This window comes from Oncorhynchus mykiss, chromosome 12 (assembly GCF_013265735.2).
Source record: "Oncorhynchus mykiss isolate Arlee chromosome 12, USDA_OmykA_1.1, whole genome shotgun sequence".
Classification (NCBI taxonomy): Eukaryota; Metazoa; Chordata; class Actinopteri; order Salmoniformes; family Salmonidae; genus Oncorhynchus; species Oncorhynchus mykiss.
Window position 1 is genome coordinate 28,214,378 of NC_048576.1, and position 13,519 is coordinate 28,227,896.

General features: G+C 43.2%; 1 protein-coding gene and 1 long non-coding RNA gene across 4 annotated transcripts; one reads left to right on the forward strand and one right to left on the reverse strand.

Moving 5' to 3' along the window:
- Positions 1-436: 436 nt before the first annotated feature.
- LOC110537339 lies at positions 437-7,192 on the reverse strand. Of its 3 annotated transcripts, XR_002475604.2 has the most exons (6): positions 7,085-7,192; positions 4,332-4,421; positions 3,679-3,759; positions 3,363-3,451; positions 2,972-3,245; positions 437-2,786 (listed from the first exon to the last, which is right to left on the reverse strand). It is a non-coding gene; the product is annotated as an uncharacterized LOC110537339 (long non-coding RNA). The 3 variants fall into 3 exon arrangements; XR_005034934.1 differs by lacking the exon at positions 2,972-3,245; XR_005034935.1 differs by lacking the exon at positions 2,972-3,245 and having other exon boundaries at positions 7,089-7,181.
- Positions 7,193-8,557: 1,365 nt separating this feature from the next.
- On the forward strand, positions 8,558-12,925 carry rnf214 (ring finger protein 214). Its single transcript, XM_021623292.2, has 16 exons — positions 8,558-8,643; positions 8,756-8,818; positions 8,956-9,121; positions 9,210-9,269; positions 9,516-9,656; positions 9,774-9,907; positions 10,059-10,127; positions 10,259-10,355; positions 10,518-10,606; positions 10,714-10,801; positions 10,917-11,012; positions 11,117-11,448; positions 11,595-11,712; positions 11,812-11,982; positions 12,090-12,191; positions 12,459-12,925. The coding sequence occupies exons 2-16, from the start codon at positions 8,781-8,783 to the stop codon at positions 12,519-12,521; spliced, it is 1,764 nt and encodes a 587-aa protein (XP_021478967.1). The 5' UTR covers positions 8,558-8,643; positions 8,756-8,780; the 3' UTR covers positions 12,522-12,925.
- Positions 12,926-13,519: the final 594 nt, after the last annotated feature.

The following is a 13,519-nucleotide window of genomic DNA, read 5'->3' on the forward strand; positions in this document are numbered from 1 at the left end:
CCCGAGGGATCCAGTGGAGGTGTGACACCTCTCTCGCCTGCCAACGGTTTGTTCAGCTTGAGTGCCCACTGAACTGCTCAATATGAGCTTAGGCAGTAACTGGCTGGGGGGGAGGGGGCAATAACTATGAGGAGACTTCTAAGGTGAGATGTAGGAGTGTGATAGTGCTCTCACCACTGGGTTACAGTGTCTGGAATCAGAACATTACCTGAATAGGACTGCTCACACCAGGGAGAGGTATCACTTTTCATTCTTAGATGGCATACAGACAGTAACTCAAGTGAGGGGAATGGTCTCACCTACTCTGACCAGCTAAACAAGGGAGTCATCAACTCTGACATGGCTGGAGACCCACAAACCGTAACTGGATCAACTTGCAGCTAAAAATGGGGGAGCTGTCTGACTAAACTAATAATCCATTAATCACAATACAATAAAGGATTTTTATTTTATTTCACCTTTAACTAGGCAAGTCAGTCAAGAACGTTCTTATTTACAATGACCGCCTACCCACTAAAACCATGTAACCCCTGAATAGAATGACACTATGCCCTCGTAAACACCTTGTTTTCAGCCAAAATATACACTAACATGTTTTGACATGTTTACCATAGGAACACGAGGCATAACGGTCTGACTGATTTCCCTCTAGCTGTGGTTGAATGTAATGTTTGTGAACTAACGGAGCAGGGGTAAAAAGACACCTGAATGGACTCCCCACATTTGTTTTTAATGGTAAACAAGCTAGTTTGAAAATAGTGTATTCCTGAAAAACGGAAACATGTCCTGATGCTCTCTCTGACTGCGGCAAAGTTCTGAAGACTGTTTGGCTTCTCCTGGCTCTGTCAAGTCAGCAACATTTACACTGGCTTCACGCTCCTGCCTCACAGTTCATACGGAGGGCACTATGGTGGGGTCCTGGGAAGATATTAGGAGAGGTGGGATGGAGGTGGGGTCCTGTACAGCTGTAAGGAGGAGTTAGGATTTTAAAAAGGTGGGAAGTGTATGTTAAGTCTATACTTGAAGAGGGAGGGGTCTGGGTGGGGTGTAGGAAGCTTATATTATGACCTAGTAAAAGGACAGTAGTTACGATATCAGTGTCTCTCACACACCCTCGCAGCCATGACATCATCAGATATGGCTTGGTCACCAGGGAAACAGGAAACAACAGAAAGCAAAGCAGTCAGTGTCAGCTCCTCTACATCTCATATCTTCGTTCCTGCCTTCCCTCCTTCCTTTCTCCTCTCTGGTGATCACTAAACAACATTTATTTTAGCCTATCACAGCAGAGCACCTATGAACCCCCCATGTATTTTAAACCATTGTATTGAAGGGGTATGGTTTTCAAATGTTGTTCAGGTCACATTTATGAACCAGTCGTCTCCTCCCTATTATGGTGTTGGTGTCTACCTACACAGTAAATTTGAAAGTGTTAAATCAACACTTTAAGTGTTAAATGTAACACTGTCAGCGAGTATATATGGTCCCACTCTACACAGAGTAAAAAGTACACTGATCAAAGTGTTACATTTCTAGTGTTTTAACACAGAGGAGTGCAAAAAGTTAACACTGCACTACACTGGCCGGTGTTGATCAAAATGAACACTGAGGTATTCAACACTTTAAGTGTTGTAGTGACACTATTTGAGTATTAGAGTAAAAATGTGTTTACTTTATTCAGTGTTAATGTATTTACTCTTCCCCCATGTAAATGGAAATTAGATTTTATAAAGGCACTAGGAATTTCACAATAAACTCAATCAAAGCTGTTTCAAGATTCAAATATGTTCATTATGACCAAACCATAAGTCCCAGCCCTGGCTTAAACTGTTATCAAGTGAGAGTAGAATCTAGTCAAAAGAATCCCTTGCTCCATATGACATGAGCAAATCAATAGGTTTGTTGGAAAATGCTGACATTTACATTAAAAACAAATATGTTTTTCACAACCTAACCATAAGTATCAGCCCTGGCTTAAACTGTTATCAAGTGACAGGTGGGGGCAATGTAGTCAAAAAAATCCCTTGCTCCATTTGACAAATCAAAAGGTTTGTGGTACATGATGTCATTTACATGAAATACCTTGCATGGTGGACTTGGCTTCAAAACAACTTCAAATGCATGCAAATGATCAACAAAACATAAGATTTCAAGAGCTGACCTAACCAAAAAAAAAATGTTCCTCTTTCAGAACAATAGCCTTAATTTTGTACAATACTGGCACTTCAATGACTACTTCACCACATATGGCCAAATCAAGAGGATATTCTGTACCATGGTGCTTTACCCATTTAACTGACAAAACGTGTGTGTGTGCACTGAGACATTCAACTTGGTAGCAATCTCATGGCCTTCTTTCAGGTGATTGAGCCTTGACATCTTTCCTGGACCTATAGCTAGTCTACCCTGGACATATAGCTAGTCCATCCTGGACCTATAGCTAGTCTACCCTGGCTGAACGCTTCCCAATTATATGCTATGTAATTTTGTTGTTTCTTGGCTAAGGTCATAGTGAAATTCTTAAAACTCTTCAGTTGCTTTTTAAAGAAATTATGTTTTGCCTCGTAGCGCATACAACGAGGATAATGTATCATGAAGTGGTGTTTCGGTAACCATCAGCATTCGTGTCAGCTCCCTCATCCCTCAGCTCCCTCATCAACTGCAGATTCTGCTTTGCTTAGGGTCTTGCTTAGAAGGATGATATTTTGCTTGAATGTAGTTGGCCACCTCTCCAAAAACTTGAATGATGTTCCCTCTCCAAACAGCAGCACAAAATCAGGTTCAATCTGAAACAAATAAGACAAAAACATTCCACTTTAACCTCCAAAACAGAGTTTGAGTAAATCCCCAGCCTACACATTCATTGAACTACTATTACTGGTCAACTTGAACTGGCATCTGGACATTAAACACATCAAACCCTTCACATCAAGAAAGCGTGGAAATTCGGTTAGGATGGTGGAGCATTTACTCGGGTCGTAGGTCATCTTCCTGTACTCAAAGGTCAATTTCATCTTCTGTTTGACTGTTTCTTCATCAGAAGAATGCTTCATAAGATAAATGGCCTCTCTGCACTGGTCTTCCCTCAGGGTAGCCAAAGTGGATGGACTGGACTCCCTCTAAGCAGTTGGCCCTCCAGAGTATAGTTGAGTGGGCCGTTTCTCTGATGAAGCCAAATTCATCTGAATGGTTTTGATTCTATACGAGAGGTACCCTTCTCCACTATTAGGGTCGTAGTAATGTTCCTTAAGAAAATTAACATGGTTACTAATCTTGAAAGAAAAAACTAATAATCAAGTCCCATTTGCTCAGATAGAAGAATGAAAAGCAGATGCCCTTTATCAGTTGTAATGTATACTTACATATCCATTTGTCGTGTAGGAATCCTTCAGGTATAGGAACAAGGAGATGATGCCTTGTGCAAATGTTTCTCTCATGCGGTGGTGATGTCCTGACAAGAATATAATGTTATGTTTAGGCGGCAATCAGAATCTCCACAAGCAGCATTGGTCCCCAGTCAGCTTAATATTAGGAGTGATTTTTTTAATCAGTATCATGCCCATCAAGTTTGATACAAGAAAAATCTTCTACCAATAGCAGTGGATGGTCAGCAGTAGCCTAACTAATTATGTGACTGAGACACTAATACAGTAGTCATTTTTAACATTCAGCAGATACCTTTAGTCTGGTGCAGTCAGTTAGTTTTGGAGTATTCCTTGATGACAACCTCTCCACCAGGCTTTTTCTTCAGTATGCTCTCTATTAGTTGTAAAAAAAAAAAAAACAGCAGTGAAAAATCCATTTGATGCCACTTGAATTGAAGAATGAATTACAAACGTAAATGTTTTGCTTCGTCATCATATCTTTGACGCTTTCGTGAGGGGCTTCCATCCTCGCTCAATATGATCGTATCAACTGACTCATGGTCTGAACCACCCATCACAGTACTGCCAGAGACATCTCAAATACACAAAGATGTCAATACAGGCATGTCAAATGTATGGTTATATTGAAAGTGATGCCACAAGTAACCAAGACTTGAAAACCAGCATATACCTTTAGCATCATTGGTCAGCGTGAGCTTGAAAACACCAAGGTCTGGTCGTGTCACCACCTCCTCATAATATAATATATAATATAATCAACTTCCGTTCCAGACCCATCACACAGATTTGCCTCTGAAACTAGTAAATGGGATCTCAAATTTCAGGAAAGCTGTGACAAACATTAAAACAACCTACAAATAGAACTGCAATCGTAATGGCAAGCGTAATCAGACCGACTGGTATGAAAACAATACATTTATTTCCAATCACAAATTAAAAGTATACCTCCAATCAAAAGATTTTCAAGTGTCAGGTCAATGATCTTCTCATATTTTCGTTCACCATTGAATTTCACCCTGATCAGCATGACGAGGTCTGAAAGCAGTTAATGGTAGGAGATAAGGCCAACATGGATGAAAAAGCATTACGTTTGTATTTCAATCATGACACATTATATAAGGATGACTACAAACATTTTCACCAATACTCCTTCCTGCAATGCTAATTTCAAAGTATATTATGAAAATATTGGATCATGACCACAACTTGTCTGATATTACTTGAAGCAGGTCCCAAACTACAGCAGACTATTCAACTCAAATCCACTGTCCCGAAATATTGACAGCCTAATTAGTCCGGTAAAATACACTGAGAATTCCAGCTAGTCACTATATTATGTTGTCATGTTCTAGGAGCAGTCTTAAAAGCCTGCCAAAATCAACTGGTGCTAAAGCGAGAAGGTCCACGACAATCTTCTCTCTTCAGGATGTTTATTGTATTTAAGCAATAATACCCAAGCGGATGTGGTATATAGCCAATATACCACGGCTACGGGCTGTTCTTATGCACGACGCATCACGGAGTGCCTGGATACAGCCCTTAGCAAGGATATATTGACCATATACCACAAACCCCCAAGGTGCCTTATTGCTATTATAAACTGGTTACCAACGTAATTAGAGCAATAAAAATACATGTTTTGTCATATCAGTCAGCCAATCAGCATTCAGGGTTCGAACCACCCAGTTTATAAAACACTTTAGTTGTTGTTTATCTCCAGTACAGATCACATGTAGGTGTCCATACAGGGGCCATACAAGAGAACTGACAAACCAACAGACAAAAAAAACATAATTTACAACATCATGACAATTGGAACATACAGCTGTCAGTCATGTAGGGATTAAAGGAGGCAGGACATACTGCTTCTGTGGCAAAACAGTATTTACCAGTTGTCTGTCTGTGCAGATGGTCATTTTGGTGGTAGTAATGTGAGAATATTTACAGGAAAGTATAATTACATTCACTTTTCAAAACGATGGTAGTGCGTTCAGATTTATATCACCTGAAGCATGCGCACAAGATTTAAAAAACATGCCGAGATTGTGCACGTATTTACCCGCGCTTGCTTCGGGTGATCGAAATCTGAACACACTACCAGCGCTTTGAAAAGTGTTAGGGCAGACCCCAATTATTCGATTTGTTTGCTGTTGATCGACCGAGATTGTTTTATTTGCAGTACTAGAGATTCTGGGTTCGAGTCCAGGCTCTGTCGCAGCTGACCGCGACTGGGAGACCCATGGGGCGGCACACAATTGACCCAGCGTCGTCCGGGTTAGGGGAGGGTTTGGCAGGTAGGGATGTCCTTGTCCCATCGCGCACTAGCGACTCCTGTGGCGGGCCGGGCGCCCGGGCGCAGTGCATGCTGACACGGTCGCCAGGTGCACAGTGTTTCTTCCGACACATTGGTACGGCTGGCTTCCGGGTTAAGTAGCCCTTGTGTCAAGTAGCAGTGCGGCTTGGATGGGTTGTGTTTTGGGGACGCATGGCTCTCGACCTTAAATATGAGTAGGTGTGTCCAAACTTTTGACTGGTACTGTATATTTGCGCCCATCTCAGTAAACTAATCCATTGCGGAGGCGTAGACTAGAATGTGGTCGGAGGCTCCATATGAAGGGTGGGACGCCTCCAGTAACGTGTAGAGGACAAATCTAGCTCTGTACCACATCGCCATGTGCCTCCCAAATGTTGTAACAATGCAGAGCAGGGTTGCCAGGTCAAGCTAAATAAAATGTGCCCAATGACCATTCAAAACCCGCCCAAAAGGCCTGAAAACTAGCCCAATTTGTTTTTGTCACAGCAAGAGAAGAGTTGCCGTATATATCCAATAAAGCCTTTTTCCATAACGTTATCGAGCCAATTAAGAAGGAAAATCATAGTAACGACGTTAGAAGCTAAATTCGAGTTTCCTCAAAATAATAATTATTGCAAGCTATTGCGCCCTTATTAAACTCGCCAGAGCATTCAATTGATGTCGATTTAACTTGTTTAAGCAATAAGGCTACAACAACAATAAACTGAAGTTATAGGCTATTTATTCAATTAGTTTGCCAGCTCCCGGTAGGCTACGCAAGTGGCACAAATTGATTTGCTATGACTCCAGTGATATCATTTCAACATATTTATTGTATCAAATGGTAGCCTACATATACATTAATAGGCTACTTGATCACCAACCGAGACAAATGTAAAATACTCCACATTTAGCCTAATGCCAGTGTCATTGAGGACTTAAAAATAACCACGCCAGGGAGTTCCATAATTTCCATTAAAAATGTCCACTCGAAAGCCCTAGACGCGAGCTTGATACCGTTTTCTTTAAGCGGTCAACATTAGAATGCAGTTTAAACCCCCATGAGCGGATTTATGTAATGTGCTCTGGTGGTGCGCTCAAAGTCGATTTCCACTGCTTTGTCTACATTATTTATTGATGTTTTATTTTATCTTAACAAGTCAGTTAAGAACAAATTCTTATTTTCAATGACGGCCTAGGAACAGTGGGTTAACTGCCTTGTTCAGGGGCAGAACGACAGATGTTGTACCTTGTCAGCTCCGTTACCTTTCGGTTACTAGTCCAACGCTCTAACCACTAGGCTACGCTGCCGCCCCAACTCTGCATCAGTTCTAGAGTATTAATATGTGTAATATAAATGTTTTAGGAAATAGGTGTCTCCATAATGACAATGTAAATAGCCTACCTACAACTGGTAAAAAGTAGTCAACGTGCGTGCTTGCTGCTCTCTTTCTTCTCGCTCACGTGACTCAGCCAATAACTGTAGAACACACACACACACACACACACACACACACACATACTCCGGCCCTCCCTCCCACTCCACACCCTCAATTCAATTTAAGGGGCTTTATTGGCATGGGAAACATATGTTTACATTGCCAAAGTAAGTGAAATAGGTAATAAACAAAAGTGAAATAAACAATGAAACATTTACAGTAAACATTACACTTGCAAAAATTCCAAAATAATGAATACATTTCAAATCTCATATTATGTCTCTATACAGTGTTGTAATGATGTGCAGATAGTAGTATGAAAGGGGAAAAGTACAAAAGGGAAGATAAATCAAGATAAATATAGGTTGTATTTACAATGGTGTTTGTTCTTCACTGGTTGCCCTTTTCTTTTGGCAACAGGTCACAAATCTTTCTGCTGTGATTGCACACGGTGATATTTCACACAATAGATATGCAAGTTTATCAAAATTGGATTTGTTTTCAAATTCTTTCTGGGTCTGTAATCTGAGGGAAATATGTGTCTCTAATATGGTCATACATTTGGCAGGAGGTTAGGAAGCCCCCCCCCCCCCCCACTTTGTTTTTACACTGCTGCTACACACTGTTTATTATCTATGCATAGTCACTTTACACATTACCTTGACTAACCTGTACCCCCGAACATTGACTCGGTACCGGTACCCCCTGTATATAGCTGTATATATCGATATTGTTATGTACATTTATTGTTAATATTTTATTAACTCTATTTATTGAACTGTATTGTTGGTTAAGGGCTTGTAAGTAAGCATTTCATGGTAAGGTCTACAGTACACCTGTTGTATTCGGCACATGTAACAAATACAATTTGATTTGATTTACCTTCGGTGGCCTTTCTCAGTAGTCAAAGATTTCCTTCATTTTGGATCAGTCACAGTGGTCAGGTATTCTGCCACTGTGTACTCTCTGTTCAGGGCCAAATAGCTCCGTTTTTTTGTAAATTATTTCCAATGTCTCAAGTAATTATCTTTTTGTTTTCTCATGATTTGGTTGGGTCAAATTGGGTTGCTGTCCTGGGGCTCTGTGGGGTCTTTTTTGTGTTTGTGAACAGAGCCCAGGACCAGCTTGCTTAGGGGGCTACTCTCCAGGTTTATTTCTCTGTGTGTGATGGCTTTGTTAAGGAAGGTTTGGGAATTGCTTCCCTTAAGGTGGTTGTATAATTTAACGGCTCTTTTCTGGATTTTGATAATTAGCGGGCCTAATTCTTCTCTGCGTGCAGTATTTGTGTTTTACGTGACATTTATATATATTTTTAAGAGAAATGCCTTGGCGGCCGCGGTGCAACTTTAAAATAGTCCAAAAACCCGCGACCAATACATTTTAACCCGCGACATTGTTTTCAAAGTTGTCCAAAGACAGGAAAATCACGAACATGGCAACACTGCTGCGCTTCGTGAGCTTACCCGGAAGTGTATGTCAGCAAACGTGTAATGTTTATAATTTTCTAACGTGGTTTGTCGATGAGGTAACACACAACTCAACATCTTCATTTACCGTTTTTGATTACTAATAATGCACCTTGTCATTTAAGCTTCAGTTTCCCAACACGTTTACCGCTGTTTAATTCCAATTTATAGTCATAGAAACTAGCTAACTAACGTTATGGACTGGGGATTGGCGCTCGAGGAGGACATGGCGCGGTAAGACCGGTGACTGTTATCTTGGGAGCTTATGTTTGTTATGTGGAGTGGGTGATTACACGCTGTTATATTAGTTGAGTACGCCTACCTAACGAATTATTTACCCTAGCAAAAACAATTATGTCCCCCCCCCCCAGCGAAACCTCCGCCACGGGAAACACTGAGCAGCAATACAACCCCTGGTCCAACCAGTCCAACCCATGGTCAGATCCAGGCTGCACCTCGGGATCTATAGGGGAGCTGGAAAAGCTGGCCTCAGGGGATGGACATCATGGCACTCACTCGAAGAAGCAAGGCGTCCAGGTAGAATGAGTTTGTATAGGACAGCAGTAATTTCCCAGACAATTGTGGGCATGTGACAGAAAGTCATCTTATGTGTTGTCTCTTGCAGACGGATGCCTGGACAGCAGACAAAGATGTTAACACAGATCAGGATTGGGAGTCACTGATGGTAATGTGTTCACTCTGGGGGCATGACTGGGGTATGGTGAATCAGTGTAGTAACTCACACACAATATATATATATATATGTATATCTGTTCATGCGCATGACACAAGTTAACCTCTTTCATTCTTATTCTGTGGTTACATTTTCCCCTCTTTCTCCAACATTTCCTCCTTCCCTTCCTATTTCTTTCTTTCACTCTCTCTTTCTCTCTCTCTCTCTCTCTCTCTCTCTCTCTCTCTCTCTCTCTAGCGGTCAGTGGATGAGTACAGCACTCACCTGGCCCTGCAATATGAGGAGCTGATGAAGCAGCAGCAGGAGGAGGAGGCTGATCATGGCAACCTCGTAGACAGCCTGGTTCAGAAAAAAGATGAAGGAATCCACCAGCAGCAGGTCTGTGTTCAAACACACATCTCTGCTGTAGGCTACGTATAGGCCTACTTGTCTTTTCATCAGCTTGAGATGTTGTACATCTTTGGTCTAATTAACTGCTAGTGACAATATTTTCAGATGCTGCTGGACAAAATTGAGTCTCTGCGTGTGAAGCTTCAGCTGAACTGCTGCAAGACCACCCGCAAGAACTTTGCAGTCAAGAAGCAAGACCTCAGCGCGGAGAAAATCAAAATGGAGGAGGAGAGGAACAGGTAGAGATATTGAAAAGAAGGTGGAAAATGAGAAATTGGGGAAAACCCTTTGAGGTGTGGTACAGACGGTAGGCTAGGTGGTGGCCACCAACAGAACTGTGACAAAATATCCTGTCAGTCAGCCATGTTCCTCTGTCTGTCCCTCTACCAGACTGTCTCAGGAGCTGAAGGAGACCACCAGGAAGCTGGCTTTGCTGATAGAGGAGCAGAACCTGGAGAAGTAAGACTACTGAGCCACACTCCTACACTTCACCTAACCATAAACAACGTATCATATACATTATCATGCTACACAACACATCTTGTCCACAATATAATGCTATACAACACACCTACTGTGCTCATCTATAGGCTTATGTGGGAGCGGGAGCTAGCAGACTTGAACACTGAGATGGAGCGGCTACAGAAAGAGTCAGAGGAGGCCACCCAGACAGCTCTACGGGATGAGGTCAGTCTCTGTCCATATTTATCATCTCTACATCAGTCAACCATCACAACCCTATGACACTGAATGTTCACTCTGATTCACCTATCCACATGGCGCCATGGAGTTTGATTTGAAGACAGTCAGGGATTAACCCTGATTTGTATTCTGATTTATGTTCAACAGATTGCAGCTCTGGAAATGCAGAGAGATGTGACCATGTCTGAGGTGGACGACTGGCTGAAAGAGGCTGACCAATACATCAACACACTTAGGTACTATACTGAGCATGACCCTATGACTGAAGCTGGATGTAGCCTACATATTGTAGCTTCTTCCATAAAGGCTGTGCTTCAGTGATTGGTGTTTCCTCTGTCTGCAGATTTGACCCCTCTCAGCAGCACATGCAACAAAGGCTGGAGTGGGAGAACAATGTGGCTGTTGTTCACAGCAGTTTGGCGGGACTGCAGGTGAGGGACAAGATAGATGGTAGAACACTGCTTCTCACTGGATAAATGTAGGCTTTAAGAACATGACTAGTGGGGACTTTATTATTGTCTCTCTCTCTCTCTCTCTCTCTCTCAGAATCAGTTCAAGGAGCACCTTCACCTGCTGCAAAAGGGCCAACCGATGGAAAGCCTCCCTGGAGTCACATTACCACACTTACCCCAAGTCCCCACGGTCTGTGTGTGATACATGTGTGTAGTTGATTCTGACGAAGAGAGTCGATGCCAGTGATTAATGTGGATACAGTATCTGTTGTTAATGGAACCATTCCTCTGCAGGTGGACTTGGTGATGAGTCCGATGATGTACGCTCCACCCCTCCCCCCTTTTCAAAATTTCCAGATGGGCCCTCCTAACGCCGTGGGGATGCCCTTCCAACCCCAGCAGCACCACCCAGCTGCCTTCATAGCCCCAGCCAGATTAACTCCCCCACCTGTCCCCTCCTCTACTCCCCCTACCTCTGCTTTACCGCTCCACCCAGCCACCCCACCTGTTTCCCTGCCCACCACCGTGGCCTCCGCCCAGCCCCTGCCTTTCAGTAACCCTCCTGCTGCTGGCAAACTGGACAACCTGCTGAAGCGACTGGGGGACATATTTCCACAGTGCAACAGGTGAGCTGTCTGTCACTTACTCTGAATTTACTAGTCAGTAAAAGATCTTGCAGACTACAATCAATAAATAATGATTCTAGTCTCATTCTTTCCATTTACCTTCGTCTCTTTCTACTCTCCGTCCCTCTCTCTCTCTCTCTCTCCAGAACTCAACTCATGTCAGTGCTGCAGCAGATTAAGAATTCCCGTGGCACCATGGCTGGCATGTCTATGGACGAGGTCACACAGCAGGTGGCACAGAGACTGGCACAGAGTGAGAAACCGGTAAAACAATCACACAAACTCACACTGAGACACATACACACTAAGTGTGCACACACACCAACACAGTCTAAACCTTAATCTAACCTTTATCCTCCACAGGCTCCAGGGCCCATCAGGCCTCTTTCTGCTGCCAGGGGCATTCCTGGTCTTCCAGGCCCAATCCATCGTCCTCCAGGCCCAATCCAGAGGCCTCCTGGCCCCATCCAGAGACCCACAAATCCCTCCCAGAGACCTGCAGTAACTCAAGTCTTCCAGACAAGGCCCCCACAGGTACAAACCACTACCAACCCGCAGAAGGCACAATTGAGAATTTTAGGCTTGGGTGACTATGTACATAATTAATGTATTTCTGAGGTGCTGCTTCTCTCTCTCTCCAGCCTGTGGCTCCCATTAATCGTAAGCTGTGCTTGATGTGCCAGAACCACGTGGAAGTAGACAGCCAGCACCCCATGAGCTGCGCCCACACTGTTCATAAGGATGTAAGTCCTACACTGAATTAAAAATGTATAGATTACTGAAAACTGTATGGCTCAGTTGGTAGAGAATAGGGCTTACAACGCCAGGACTGTGAGTTAAATTCTCTGGGCCACCCATACGTAATATGTATACACGCATGACTAAGTCGCTTTGGATAATAGCGTCTGCTAAATTGACACTATCAGATGATACTTTGCTATAACCCTAACTATGCTTAAAGTAGTTAGGCACCGTTAGCTGATGTAAAGCTGATGATTTGCCTGTTTCAGTGCATCAGTGTATGGCTACAGTCCAGCAAGAACAACACCTGCCCCTTCTGCCCAGCCAAGTGAAAGGAGTAGCAAAAAACACAAAGGAGAAGACATGAAGGGAAAGAGGAGCTGAACACTGATAGTGTTCTGTTCAGCGTCACATAATGGAAGAAGGAGATGGTGGTATATGATTCACATCAACTATATACACAGAGCAGACATGGTGACGTATTACTATTCACCTACAGTGCATTCAGAAAGTATTCAGATCCCTTGACTTTTTCAGCATTTTGTTACGTTACAGCCCTATGCTAAAATAGATTCAATTAAACAAGTTTCCTCATCAATTGACACACACCATGATGACAAAGTGAAAACAGGTTATTTAAGTATTCAGACCCTTTGCTATGAGACTCGAAATTGAGCTCAGGTACCAAAACATGTATGCAGCATTGAAGGTCCCCAAGAACACAGTGGCCTCCATCATTCTTAAATAGAAGACGTTTGGAACTACCAAGGCTTCCTAGAGCTGGCCGCCCGGCAAAGAACCCGATGGTCACTGTGAAAGAGCTCCAGATTTGAGAGAACCTTCCAGAAGGACAACCATCTCTGCAGCACTCCAACAATCAGGCCTTTATGGTAGAGTGGCCAGACGGAAGCCACTCCTCAGTAAAAGGCACTTGACACCCCGCTTGGAGTTTGACAAAAGGCACCTAAAGGACTCTCAGACCATGAGAAACAAGATTCTCTGGTCTAATGAAACCAAGACTGAACTCTTTGGCCTGAATGCCAAGCGTCACCTCTGGAGGAAACCTGGCAACATCCCTACGGGGAAGCATGGCAGAGACTAGTCAGGATCGAGGGAAAGATGAACGGTGCAAAGTTTTGAGAGATCCTTGATGAAAACCTGCTCCTGAACGCTCAGGACCTCAGACTGGGGCAAAGGTTCACCTTCCAACAGGACAACGACCCTAAGCACACAGCCAAGACAACGCAGGAGTGCCTACGGGACAAGTCTCTGAATGTCCTTGAGGGGCCCAGCCAGAGGCCAGACTTGAACCCAATTGAACATCTCTGGA

Bases quoted from the DNA above. Each gene is read 5' to 3' on its own strand.
- rnf214 (XM_021623292.2), top strand. From the start codon at position 8,781: ATGGACTGGGGATTGGCGCTCGAGGAGGACATGGCGCG. The intron at 10,356-10,517 runs GTCAGTCTCTGT...TATGTTCAACAG, and splicing joins AGACAGCTCTACGGGATGAG to ATTGCAGCTCTGGAAATGCA. The intron at 11,713-11,811 runs GTAAAACAATCA...TATCCTCCACAG, and splicing joins TGGCACAGAGTGAGAAACCG to GCTCCAGGGCCCATCAGGCC.